General features: G+C 50.5%; 1 protein-coding gene across 4 annotated transcripts in view; it reads left to right on the top strand.

The window, feature by feature from the left end:
- Positions 1-14,151, top strand: part of PANK1 (pantothenate kinase 1) — a 96,735-nt gene that overhangs the window by 75,758 nt on the left and 6,826 nt on the right. For 2 of the 4 annotated variants that reach the window (XM_060177490.1, XM_060178343.1), the window contains 3 exons: positions 3,622-3,798; positions 4,346-4,469; positions 13,688-13,813. In XM_060177490.1, the coding sequence (XP_060033473.1) occupies positions 3,622-3,798; positions 4,346-4,469; positions 13,688-13,813 (427 nt within the window). The remainder of the gene's footprint in view (positions 1-3,621; positions 3,799-4,345; positions 4,470-13,687; positions 13,814-14,151) is intronic. The other 2 variants (XM_060178981.1, XM_060177893.1) reach the window with 2 other exon arrangements.

Below are 14,151 nucleotides of genomic sequence, written 5' to 3'. Positions count from 1 at the left end.
CCGGGCGGTAGTGCAGCGGGCTGAGTGCACGTGGCGCAAAGCACACCAACTGGCAGAAGGATCCCAGTTCGAGCCCCAGATCCCCACCTGCAGGGGAGTCGCTTCACAGGCGGTGAAGCAGGTCTGCAGGTGTCTGTCTTTCTCTCTCCGTCTCTGTCTTCCCCTCCTCTCTCCATTTCTCTGTCTATCCAACAACAACAGCAATGGCAACAGTAACAATGACGACAACAACAAAGGTGACAACAAGGGCAACAAAATGGGAAAAGCGGCCTCCAGGAGCGGTGGCTTTGTAGTGCTGGCACCAGCCCCAGCGATCACCCTGGAGGAAAAAAAAGGTAGCTTTGTTTGTAGACTGAAGCCAACAAGCAGGCCTACCTGGCCACAGCGAATGCAAATAAAGACAGGAAGCAGAATGCCCACTAGGATTTTGTTGTCAGGGTAGCGCCACCCTGAGCTCCTGACTTCCTCATGGAAGTAAGTTTGGTAACTGCCGCTCTGTGTTGTGCTCTGTGACTTTCCGCAGGAACCCACAATCAGATCGCGTGTTTCTGGAAGAATCATCATCTGAAATATGTTGCCAAGTATGGATCACACGCAGTCTGCTGTAGAAGTGGTTTCTGTTTCATTTAATTTTTAAGATTTTATTTATTAATTTTTTTATTTTTTATTTATTGGGTAGAGATAGCAAGAAATCAAGAGGGAGAGATAGACAGAGACAGAGACCCCTGCAGCCCTGCTTCATCGCACGTAAAGCTTTCCCCCTGCAGGTGGGGACCGGGGCCTTGAACCCAGGTCCTTGCACACTTTATATGTGTGCTCAACCAGGTGCGCCACCACCTGGACCCTGATGTGATTTATTTTTTAAAATTTTATTTTATTTTACTTTTGAATGAGAGAACAGTGCAGCAAGAGAGAGGCCAGCTCTGGCTTATGTGGTGCCAGGGGTTAACCCTGAAATGATGGAGCCTCAGGCGGGAGAGGCTTTTGCAGAACCACTGAGCTGTCTCCCCGGCCCTAGATATGATGTAAAGAACTAAGGCTCGGCCTACACATCTGCTAATTTCTTGTTAATGACGATTGCCAATTCCAGTTTCCCCAAGAATTCTGAAACTTTATTTAAAAATGACTTGGCTCTCAACTTGAACTCTTGTAGGATTTAAAGCCTGTACCCAGAAACATGGGCTCCCCAGGGTCTTCTGTCAGGGTCTCTGTCAGGGTCTCTGTCTGGGTCTTCTGTCAGGGTTTCTGTCAGAGTCTTCTGTCAGGGTCTTCTGTCAGGGTCTCTGTCAGAGTCTTCTGTCAGGGTCTCTGTCAGGGGTCTTCTGTCAGGGGTCTTCTGTCAGGGTCTTCTGTCAGGGTCTTCTGTCAGGGTCTTCTGTCAGGGTCTTCTGTCAGGGTCTTCTGTCAGGGTCTCTGTCAGGGGTCTTCTGTCAGGGGTCTTCTGTCAGGGTCTCTGTCAGGGTCTTCTGTCAGAGTCTTCCCCAGGGCTAGTCGTTATTAGATTCAGAACAAGCTGGTGTGAAGGAGTCCTCTTCCCTACCATTTTTATTTGTCTTTCTTGGCTGGAGGCAGAGAAGTTGAGAAGGGATAGAGAGAGTGAGAGAGACAGACACCTGCAGCCCTTCGTCGCCGCTCACGAAGCTTTCCCTCTGCAGGTGGGGGCTTGTGCCCCGGCCCCTGCCCAACGCAGTGTGTGCGCTGAAGCAGATGCGCCACCGCCTGGCCCCGGCTGCTCTTCTCCCTTCTTTAGCTGCCCGTGATAAAGGAGTGAAGCCCCGGTCTGGTCACTGCTTTTTTCTGCCTCCAGTGTTCCTCCCAGTGATGACTGTGAATCTGCTTCTCTCCCTCAGACTAACCTTGGTATTCATACAGAGTTGAGGCCATTCACAGCTCCCATAATGAGTTTCTGATTTCATCTGAAAAGATTATTCTAGAGGGATTTTCCCCAAAGCGACAGAAAGCTTTAAAAACATAGTTTGAACTTGGGAACCATCTTATGAGCTTTATCTGTGTTTGACGGTTGGGTGGTAAGTAACATATAGTAACCTCTAGCAGAGTCAGCTAGGGGCAATCGTCGTAATCTGAGCCTGAGTCACTGGGAGTTTTCCTTTTCAGAGTCTTCCCAGGAGGCAAAGTGGGGTTGTTTCTGCTGGAGAAGCCAGGTGAGGGGAAAGACAGTGTCTGCTCTCCCTGGCCTAGTGCTGGGGGTCTTCTGTCAGGGTTGGCCTCTAGCGCTGGGCCATCTTCTGTCAGGGTCTCTGTCAGGGTCTTCATCAGGGTCTCTGTCAGGGTCTCTGTCAGGGTCTTCTGTCAGGGTCTCTGTCAGGGTCTTCTGTCAGGATCTCTGTCAGGTGCCCCGCCAGGGGCTAGGAACCTCGGGACCTGGAATGACAGGGACAAGAGACACGAAAGAATGACAGCAAGACAGGATTCTGATCAAGCTGCAAAATTTTATTGTGTTCACAGGCATTATAAGGCTTTGGGGAAGGGGGGGGAAGTGCTGGAGAAGGAGGAGGGGGAGCAATCTACAAAGTGGAATGTTCCTTGCAACATACAATGGCCGAAACCATGTTTGTTACCACAACTATGTGTTGTGTCACTTGATTTCTGATAAATGGTCTACCTGAGGGGAAATGGCCTGCCCGGGGGGAAATTGGAAACTTGTCTAGAGGGCTTCCATTGTTTCAAAACTTATCTTCTATCAGGCAGAGAAATGGTTCCTGGCAGTCAGGGTCTTCTGTCAGGGTCTTCCGTCAGGGTCTTCTGTCAGGGTCTTCTGTCAGCGTCTTCTGTCAGGGTCTCCTGTCAGGGTCTTCTGTCAGGATCTTCTGTCAGGGTCTCTGTCAGGGTCTTCATCAGGGTTTTCATCAGGGTCTCTGTCAGGGTCTTCTGTCAGGGTCTTCTGTCAGGATCTCTGTCAGGGTCTTCTGTGAGGGTCTTCTGTCAGGGTCTCTGTCAGGGTCTTCTGTCAGGGTCTCTGTCAGGGTCTTCTGTCAGGGTCTCCTGTCAGGACCTTCTGTCAGGATCTCTGTCAGGGTCTTCTGTCAGGATCGTCTGTCAGGGTCTTCTGTCAGGATCTTCTGTCAGGGTCTCCTGTCAGGGTCTCCTGTCAGGGTCTTCTGTCAGGGTCTTCTGTCAGGGTCTCTGTCAGGGTCTTTTTTCTGTCAGGGTCTCTGTCAGGTCTCCTGTCAGGGTCGGACTCTGGAGGCATGAATGTTTCTCTGAGCTTTTCTACTTGGCTTTGAGTGCTTTTGACATTTTAAATAGCGGTTGTTTCTCTGATTATTTGCTGCTGTGAAACCACCGTTTGCCCCGCCCTATGCTGGGTGGGAAGGTTAATGAAGCACACAGGGCCGCAGCTACGGAAGTCTCACAGCAGAAGCCAGTGAGCCTTTTCTCTGGCTTGGCTCTTGAACCTGGAGGCAGGTTTCCTGGTTGTCCTTTGTGGCCGCTGCCCTGTCTAGTCCGGCCTCCTGGAAGCTCCTGGGCCTCGCACTGTGACTAGTGGCCGCGGCCCTCCTTCTGTGCCAGCTAGCCGTAACGGGCCATCTTGATGAAGCCGTGGGCTTGGGTGGGCTTATCTTCAGGTAAAATTAAACGCAAACCTTATTGTTCCTTCAGTCTTGGAGGCGGAACATTCCTAGGCCTATGCTGCCTGCTGACCGGCTGTGAGACTTTTGAAGAGGCTCTGGAGATGGCCGCCAAAGGCGACAGCACCAATGTTGATAAGCTGGTGAAGGACATATACGGAGGAGACTATGAGCGCTTTGGCCTGCAAGGATGTGCGGTGGCATCCAGGTAGAGAAGGAGCGGCGAGGGCAGTCGCCGCCCAGGCCCCGGGAGCCCCCGACCGCCCGCTTGCTCGCTCAGGCCTCGCAGGGCAGCCGCACGGTGTGCCGGGCAGCCTGGGTTTCCGGCCCTCGGGAAGCTCTGCGATTACTCAGCTCTTGCTGCTTGACCTGGAGCAGGGCAGCTCTGAAAGAAGGTTCTGGCATGCACCAGCTCCCCATCACGTTCTTGTCCAATATGGAGATGCCTGGGGGGGTAGGTGGCCTAGTGGCTCTGCGGGGACTCCCCTGCCTGAGGCTCCAAAGTCCCAGGTTCAGTCCCCTGCACCACCATAAGCCAGAGCTGAGCAGCGCTCGAAAGCAAGGAAGGAAGGAAGGAAGGAAGGAAAAGACAGGAAGAAAGAAGGGCCCCGTCCCGTCTGGATGGCCGCCGGCCATCCTTACTGCGGTCCGGTCCCGTCCGCCTGTGAGCCGGTGCCGCGTCAGGCTCTCCGCGGGGCCCTGCAGGAGGCGGGGCTGCGGAGGACGGTTCTCAACACTCTCACTGTCCCCAACAGCTTTGGCAGCATGCTGAGTAAGGACAAGCGAGATTCCGTCAGCAAGGAGGACCTCGCCCGGGCCACCCTGGTCACCATCACCAACAACATCGGCTCCATCGCCCGCATGTGCGCGCTCAACGAGGTAAGGTCTCGGCTGGGCCCGCGGCGCCGGGGGGAGGCCGTGGCAGGAGGCGTGGAGCAGGTGCCTGTGACCTGGATGCGGCCTCTCGGACCCTCCCGAGCCGTGCGGCATCCCTGCGGGGCGGGTCCGACGGCCAGCCGTCTCTTCTCTCTGCTTTGGCTTCTTTCCGGTGCCGCCTCGTGCCGTGGGGTTCAAGCAGCATCGCACGGGCCTCCCGGAGCCCCGAGAGCCCCGGCACGGCTTGGCCACACGCTTTGAAACGTGGCCGAGTTCCTCTGGAAGGAAGATGAACCCGTTTCTGAGACGCCAGTCCCGTAGGGTTGACCAGCTCTCGCCGACTCGTGTTAGGGAGACAAGAAAGGGGTTGGGCATGGGTTGGGCATGGGATGGGTGGTGGTCGAAGTAACCAAGAGTCACGGTTGCGGGGCCAGGTGGTGGCTCGCTGGGTGAACACCTGTGCCTGTGCACAAGGACCCAGGTTGGAGCCCTCAGTTCCTCCGCTTTGCGAGTGGCGGAGCAGGACTGCAGGTGTCTTTCTGTCTCCCTTCCTCTCTGTCTCCCCCGTCCCTTTATTTCTGACTGTCTCTATCCAATAAATAAAGATGAAAAAATTTTTTTAAAGTTACAAGAATCATAGTTGCATCAGTAGTAGGGGTTTTCAAATATTTTTTGGTCTGATTTCTGATTCTATTGAAAATGAAAATACTTTCTTAAAATACATTGTAACTTTCCTTTAGAGACGAACCAGCTCTATCGAATCATTAAAAACTTGACCTTGTAAACTATAAACATTAAGATATAAACACGGGTTTCAAGTTAATCTTTGGTTGAAAACAACATTCTTAGAGAAATTTGAGAAGAGATAAGTGTGAGTGTGACCTGCAGCCACCCTTTCCTCCACGCCTCCTGCCGCCTATGTACCTGACCTGCAACATCCAGTGAGCAGGCGCGCGTGGTGATCTCTAAAGACATTTTTATTATTGGATGGAGACAGAAATTAAGAGGGGGAGGGGGCGGCAGAGGCAGCCACTCATGAAGCTTTCCTTTGTGGGTGGGGACCAGGGACTTGAACCTGGGTCCTTGTGCACTGTAATGTGAGCACTCAACCAGGTGCACCACTGCCTGCCCCCACTATTCCCTCCCTCCCTCCCTTCCTTTCTCTCTCTTTCTCTCTCTGAGAGATTCAAAGATAAAACTTAGGAGAAAGACAAGAGCACTGCTCAGTTCTGGCCTATGGTGATGTTGGGGATTGAACCTCAGGTGTGAAATTCTCCCCAACCGCAAAGTGTGTGCTTTCTAAACAGTGTTTCAGGCTCTCACTATATAGTTATTTTAATTAAAAATTAATCTCAAATCTCTTGAGTGACTTACAAGGCGGTATTGTCACAGGGGTACAACCTAGTTTTAATAGAAATATCACATACATACAAAGTAAGACCCTGGTCCCAAGACACAGCCTGAGGGGCTGAGCACAGGACGTCCCAGGGCACCGGGGTCGAGTACAGGACGTCCCAGGGCACCGGGGCTGAGTACAGGACGTCCCAGGGCACCGGGGTCGAGTACAGGACGTCCCAGGGCACCGGGGCCGAGTACATCACATCCCAGGGCACCGGGGCCGAGTACAGGACGTCCCAGGGCACCGGGGCCGAGTACAGCACGTCCCAGGGCACTGGGGTCGAGTACAGGACGTCCCAGGGCACCGGGGTCGAGTAGAGAACATCCCAGGGCACCAGGGACGAGTACAGGACGTTCCAGGGCACCGGGGCCGAGTACATCACATCCCAGGGCACCGGGGTCGAGTACAGGATGTCCCAGGGCACCGGGGTCGAGTAGAGGACATCTCATGTACTGCAGAGACCCCCTCACCCCTGTCTCACTGACCAGGGGAGTGTTCAGTGGGCCGAGGCCTTCTCATGACAGGTGGGTGACAGCCCTGCCTTCGTCTTGGGGATGCTGCTTTCGTGCTGTTGAGCAGTATGTCACTGGCCTGTGGTGGGGTCACCACTTGACGGTCGTCACAGGCCAGGCGGAGTTAGCATGGGCTGGCACTCTGATGCCCAGGCCTCCTAGCGACATGCCTTTCAAAGCTGTCGGTCGCAAGACTTGCTGCAAAAGGTTTGTTTTTTGATTGACCTTTAAAAGAGTTTTTTTCCAAATAGCCAAACAAGTTTTCAGACTGATGTGTGCCGTCCCCGTGGACTCTCAAAGGTCAGTCTCTGCGACGCCCTGCCTTGGAGAGCAGAGTTGCCCTTTGCTCTGCTTTCCACAGAGCTCGAGCAAGCCGGCCAGTCCTTCACAGGTGTCCTCGCCATAGCAGGGAGGGCAGGCAGGGCAGCGGATGTGTGCCCTCCGCAGCACTGCTGCCAGGCTGAAGGCCTTCCCTTCTCACGCCAGTTTGAGGGTGTTCTGTGCAGTGGGGCAGTGAGAACACACTCTGTTGCGTGGGCAGAGGCTGGGCTAGCTATAGGTGCAAACTCTGACAGTCCCCAGAATGGGGCCACGATGCCACCCCGGCCTTGGCTGTGGTCGTTGGCTTTGACCCAGTCCTCTCACAGAGGGCGCCACGTTCACTGAGTCGAAGGTACTTTTGCTGTGATTTCTGGAACTCCTCTTCAACTTAAAATTGTCTTGTTTTTAAGAGAATATGGAGGGTTTTTTAAAATTATTTTTATTTATTTATTAGGTAGAGACAACCAGAAATCAAGAGGGGAGGGTTGGATAGAGGGGGAGAGAGACAGAGACCTGCAGCCCTGCTTCACCACTCATGAAGCTTTCCCCCTGCAGGTGGGGACTGGGGACTTGAACCTGGGTCCTTGCGCATTGTAACATGTGCACTCAACCAGGTGCGCCACTACCCGGCCCCGAGAATATGTAGTTCTACAGGAAAGTGAGCCTGTCTCCCCTCTGACCCTCTTTACTCTTTTATTTTTATTTATTTATTTATTTATTTATTTTTTTTTAAATTTCTTTATTGGGGAATTAATGTTTTACGTTCAACAGTAAATACAATAGTTTGTACATGCATAACATTCCCCAGTTTCCCATATAACAATACAACCCCCACTAGGCCCTCTATCATCCTTCATGAACCTGTATTCTCCCCACCCACCGACCCCAGAGTCTTTTACTTTGGTGAAATACACCAATTCCAGTTCAGGTTCTACTTGTGTTTTCTTTTCTGATCTTGTTTTTCAACTTCTGCCTGAGAGTGAGATCATCCCATATATATACACAATGGAATACTACTCAGCTATTAAAAATGGTGACTTCACCGTTTTCAGCTGATCTTGGATGGACCTTGAAAAATTCATGTTAAGTGAAATAAGCCAGAAACAGAAGGATGAATATGGGATGATCTCACCCTCTAAATTCTGTTTCTGGAGGGGGGGGGGAAGGGGTGGTAATTAGGGGGAAAATGGCTGCAGGGAGAGGTGGATTCTTCATGTAAGCACCAAATGCTTGTGATTATTATTATTATTTTTTTTTACATGCATAACATTCCCCAGATTCCCATTCAACAATACAACCCCCACTATTTCATTCATCATTTTTCATGGACCTGTATTCTCCCCACCCACCCACCCACCCACCCCAGAGTCTTTTACTTTGGTGTAATACTCCAATTCCATTTCAGGTTCGACTTGTGTTTTCTTTTCTAATCTTGTTTTTCAACTTCGGCCTGAGAGTGAGATCATCCCATATTCATCCTTCTGTTTCTGACTTATTTCACTCAACATGATTTTTTCAAGGTCCATCCAAGATTGGCTGAAAACGGTGAAGTCACCATTTTTTACAGCTGAGTAGTATTCCATTGTATATATATACCACAACTTGCTCAGCCACTCATCTGTTGTTGGACACCTGGGTTGCTTCCAGGTTTTGACTATTACAAATTGTGCTGCCAAGAACATATGTGTACACAGATTTTTTTTGGATAGATATGTTGTGTTCCTTAGGATATATCCCCAGGAGAGGAATTGCAGGATCATAGGGTAGTCTATCATGTCAGATATGAGAATAGCTGTTCCTGCCCTTTTTTGTGGGCCATTGGCTTGAATGATAGTTTTCCATCCTTTCACTTTAAGTCTGTGTTTGTCTTGTTGCGTTAGGTGAGTTTCCTGTAGACAACATATTGTTGGGTTGTGTTTTCTGATCCATCTTCCTACTCTGTGTCTTTTAATAGGTGAATTCAGGCCATTGACATTTATTGATATCAAAGATTGAAGATATTTTAACACCATTCTTGTAGAGTTTTAGAGTGTTTTGATATGTGTTCTATTTGTGGTGGTCTGGTTGTTTATAGGAAACCTTTCAGAACTTCTTTCAAGGCAGGCTTGGTGATGGTTGCTTCCTTCAACTGTTGCTTGTCTGAGAAGGTTTTGATGCTTCCATCTAGTCTGAATGACAATCTAGCAGGATATAGTATTCTTGGCTGAAAGCCTTTCTCATCGAGCACTCGATAGATATCTTGCCATTCTCTTCTGGCCTGTAGTGTTTGTATGGAGAAGTCTGCTGCTAATCTTATGGGTTTTCCTTTGTAGGTGACTCTTTGTTTTTCTCTTGCAGCCTTGAGGATCCTTTCTTTATCCTTATTCCTTTCCAATCTAAGTATGACATGTCTTGGTGTCTTTAGGTCTGGGTTAATTCTGTTTGGGACCCTCTGGGCTTCTTGAATCTTTATGTCTTTGATGTTGTCTAGACTAGAGAAATTTTCAGCTATTATGGCCTGGAGAACGCTTTCTTCCTCCCCTTCTCTTTCTTCCTCTGGTAAGCCAATAATGCGTATATTGTTTCTTTTGAAGTCATCCCATAGGACTCTGTTGTTGTTTTCAGCATCTCTTAATCTCTTTTTGAGATCTCTTACTTCTTCTTTAGTTGTCTCTAATTCATCCTCAATCTTGCTAATTCTGTCTTCAGCCTCATTGATTCTATTCTCTCTGCCCTCTACTGCTTTCTGGAGTTCATCTATTTTGTTGCCCTGCTCTGATACTGTTTTAGCTTGTTCAGCTAGTTGCCTTCTTAGCTCAGCAATTTCAGCTTTCAGCTCTCTAATAACCATGAGATTATTAGAATTTTCTTCCATATTCTCATTTGTTGTTCCTGCATTTCTGATTACAATTTTTTCAAATTCTTTACTCACTCCTGTTATTATTTCCTTAGCTAATGTTTGGATGTTGAACTCGTTGTTTTGTGCTTCGCCCTCTGGAGGACTTTTAGCTGGACTCTTGTCCTGGTTCGAGTCTCCATTATTTTTTCTTGTTGTTTTAACCATTTTATATAAGTTAACAGTTTTTTCAATCCCTGAGTTGGAGTTCAGTGGTGTAAAAGCCTTTTTTTTTTTTCCCCTGTAGGCTATGGTAGCCTGAGGGCTTTTAAACTATCAATAGGCTTCTTGGCTTAATCAATGACTCCTGACCAAGAGATAAAGCAGGGTGTGGCAGAGATAATCCAGTGGTTATGCAAAGAGACTTTCACAGCCCTTCAGCTATGCCACCGAGGTATAGGTCTTCTCCTGAGTTTCCCGGTTAGATCTCTGTGCCCTGGTGTCCCTCCCTGTTGCTGCTCCAGATTCTGAGGGTAGTAGCAATGGAGACTCAGAGTTGTACTTGGTGAGTCTCTGGGGAGTCCTTTCCTCCCTTCAGCTGTCCCCTTGTTGGTGGAGCAGACTGGAGGTGGTGTCTCCACTGACAGACTGTCGAACTGTTAGCAGTCACTTAATCTCTCCTTAGGCCCCTCTCTCCTCTCTGTCACCAGCCACGCGTGTTTGTACTCACGGGTGATTTACTGGGTTTCTGTGGTCATTCTAGTCCTGTCTTGTTTCGGTCCGGGTGGTCTCCTTTGGTATTCCTAGTTGATTCTTTACTCTTTTAAAAATTTATTTATAAAATGGAAATATTGACAAGACCATAGGATGAGAGGGGTACAACTCCACACAGTTCCCACCACCAGAACTCCGTATCCCATCCCCTCCCCTGACAGCTTTCCTATTCTTTATCTCTCTGGGAGGATGGACCCAGGGTCATTGTGGGATGCAGAAGGTGGAAGGTCTGGCTTCTGTAACTGCTTCCCCGCTGAACATGGGTGTTGGCAGGTGGATCCACACTCCCAGCCAGTCTCTCTCTTTCCCTAGTGGGACAGGGCTCTGGGGAAGCAGGGTTCCAGGACATATTGGTGGGGTCGTCTGTCCAGGGAAGTCTGGTCAGCATCATGGTAGCATCTGGAACCTGGTGGCTGAAAAGAGAGTTAACATACAAAGCCAAACAAACTGTTAGACAATTATGGACCTAAAGGCTGGAATAGTGCAGGTGAAGCGTTGGGGGGTCCTTTATTTTGTAGATAGCTAGTAGGCATATTTTAGTTATATTTCAAACGGCCTGTGGCTATACTAGTGTTTTTTTTTTTTTTTTTTTTTGTTTGTTTGTTTGTTTTGCCTGAGCCTGACATCTGATATGCAGGTGGATCCAAGTTAGTGTCTGGGGAGATGATGTCATGGCTGGAAAAAGGACCAGAAAGCTGGATCAGGGAAGAGAGTAGCTCCCTAATATGGGAAAGGGGTATAAATATTGTGGACTGTAAACCCCATTGATTTGATGTGATCTGGGGCCCATATTCAGCACAGGAGCCTGTGTTTCTCTGCATCCCTGTAGGTCTGAGCTCACATTCTGTGGTCATGAGTAGGAACGTTCCAAGCTGCCCCAATATCAGGACCCATCTTCCTCAGGTGGAGCATAGAACATGTTGTCCAGCCTCCCTTTGGAGGATGAACCATTCTCTACCATTGTTAATCCAAGCTGAAGGCAAGGTCCTATGGGGGCCACAAAGGGGCCTATTGTGTTGTTCCTGATAGAGATGACCTGTAACAATAGAGAGAGGGATTTATTCGAGGTCAAGGCCCATCCTGTCTATGTGGGAATCTCAGGACTCCCCGACTAGGCCCCAGCTGATGGTGTGGCCTGACAGTGACATCTCCACTTTGGGGTGTGTGTGTACTGTTAACACTCACACATGGTTTCTGTTGATCTCTTTTTGTAGATTGATCCATTTTGTGTGATAGGTATTGAAAATATTTTCTGGCTTTTGCTTTTTATTTGGATGCATGGAATTCCTTGTCCTTAAATAACTCTTCATTTTCGGAAGTACTCTTCTTGTCTTTGACCCCGTTGCATTCCGTGGGAAGTTCTGCTGTGTGTGGTGGTGTCTGCTTGCTTGTTTTTACCAGAGCTCTGGCTTACGGTGATGCCAGGGATCGAGCCTGGAGCTTCACGCACGACAGTCGTGCATAACCACTGTGCTATCTTCCAGGCCCTGAACTTACTTGAAGTAAGGAATGCCCACTAGTTTTGAATAGCACCTCCACCCCTAGGATTTCTTCCAGAGTTAGGCAGCACTGGGGACATGAACGGATTCTGTCTTGGCCTCTCTTGTCTCGAAAGACAAGGCGGAGTCTCAAGGTCTACGTCAGTTCCTCTACCATCAGCCCCTTGCTAGGCGTGCTCCTGCCATCCTCAAGGTCTGCGTCAGTTCCTCTACCGTCAGCCCCTTGCTAGGCGTGCTCCTGTCGCCCTTAGTCTGGATGGCTTGTGACTGCAGCGCTTGTTAAACTGAACGTACTGGAGTCCCTACCCCATTACACCCGTGGGGCTTCATGTCTCGTAGTGAGCTCACCAACTTGTTATACTTGACACAGTGAAAAGCTGAGGTTCCGGGGCGGGTGGTGGCGCATCTGGCCGAGAGCACATGCCACAGTGTGCAAGGGCCAGGGTTCGAGCCCCTGGTCCCCCACCTGCTAGGGGGAGGTTTGCGAGTGGTGAAGCAGGCTGCAGGTCTCTCTCCCTCCCCCTCTCCCTCCCCTCCCCCTCCTCCCTCACCCTCTCCCTCCCCTCCCCCTCTCCTCCCCCCTCCCCCTCTCACTCCCCTCCCCCTCTCCTCCTCTCTCACCCTCTCCCTCCCTTCCCCCTCTCCTCCCCCCTCCCCCTCTCACTCCCCTCCCCCTCTCCTCCTCTCTCACCCTCTCCCTCCCTTCCCCCTCTCCTCCCCCTCACCCTCTCACTCCCCTCCCCCTCTCCTCTTCTCTCACCCTCTCCCTCCCTTCCCCCTCTCCTCCTCTCTCACCCTCTCCCTCCCTTCCCCCTCTCCTCCTCTCTCACCCTCTCCCTCCCTTCCCCCTCTCCTCCCCCCTCCCCCTCTCACTCCCCTCCCCCTCCCCTCCTCTCTCACCCTCTCCCTCCCCTCCCCCTCTCCTCCCCCCTCACCCTCTCACTCCCCTCCCCCTCCCCTCCTCTCTCACCCTCTCCCTCCCTTCCCCCTCTCCTCCTCCCTCACCCTCTCCTCTCTCCTCTCCCTCCCTCTCCCCTCCACCTCTTCTTCCCCCTCCCCCTCCCTTGCCCTCCCTCCCCCTCCCTCCCCTTCCTTCTCCCTCTCCCCCTCCCCCGCCCCTTCCCCCTCCATCTCTCTCCCTCTCCCTCTGTCTCCTTCTCTCTCTCTGTCATCTATCTCTCCCTTCCCTCTAGATTTCTGGCTGAAGCTATCTGATAAATAAAGATTTAATAAAGGCGAGGCTCCCAGACCCTGAGTATGCCTGGTAGAGTAAACAGGAAGTGATGCCAGCTTCGAGACTCCTTTGGCTTTGATGTGAGTGACCAGGGCGATAGGCTGTGGCCCAGCTCACCTGGTTGACGTGCCCGCAGAATGCACGTCTGCATCCACAGCTACAGAAACACAGTGTCTCTTCACAGCTGTATTTAGCCCCGAAGTGACCCAGACAGGATGTTCTCCCATGTAGCCTAAGCGTGAAGACTGGGTATCACTTTTGGTATTCTCAGATGAATACCCACTCCGTGGCCATTTTTGTGTTCAAAGCATGTCGTGCAGCTGGAAACTTGCGGGGGCAGGGGACTTGGAAGCACAGGGGTCTGGCTAGACCTTCCCTTCTCACAGCTTCACACGTGTGTGGAGAGAGGAGCTTTCCAGCCAGAATTCCCTGCCGGACCCGAGTCACCTCGCGTGACAGCTGCTGACAAAGCCGCTACCACTCTTCTGTCTCGCTCAGCCAAGATTTCACTTTCTTGTGGCGTGCACGAGGAGATTTGTTCAAGTCCGCCTGGAAACAGTCCCCTCTGCAGTGACCTGGGAGCACGGTGACTTCAGAGCACTGCGTCTGAGCTGGACCTGTTTCTGTGTCATGCTTCAATGTGTCTCTCTCATTTCCTTCCCTCCAGAATATTGACAGAGTTGTGTTTGTCGGGAACTTTCTCCGAATCAATATGGTCTCCATGAAGCTGCTGGCATATGCCATGGACTTTTGGTCCAAAGGACAGCTAAAAGCTCTGTTTTTGGAGCACGAGGTAGGTTGAGCTTCGGTGGGCTTACCTGCTCTGAGTTGACTGACGTGACTGATCATGCGCCTTAGCTTTAAGATTGTTCAGATAGTAAGAGTCACCATTTAAATTTGCATTTATGTAAAAGACAAAGGAGGATTATCTATGAAATGAACAGTCTGTTAATTAACATTTATGGCTGGTAGTTGGTTAATAGGGTTTTTGAAAAAATATTCATTTCCTTCTTCCTTTCTTCCTTTCTTTCTTGCTTTCATGGGAGAGAGAGAGAGAGAGAGAGAGAGGCAGAGTACTGCTTACCTCTGGCTTCAGGTGGTGCTGGGGATTGAACCTGGGACCTCAGCGAC

The sequence above is a fragment of the Erinaceus europaeus genome, chromosome 1 (assembly GCF_950295315.1).
Source record: "Erinaceus europaeus chromosome 1, mEriEur2.1, whole genome shotgun sequence".
Taxonomy (NCBI): Eukaryota; Metazoa; Chordata; class Mammalia; order Eulipotyphla; family Erinaceidae; genus Erinaceus; species Erinaceus europaeus.
This window is presented reverse-complemented; position numbering and strand designations above follow the sequence as displayed.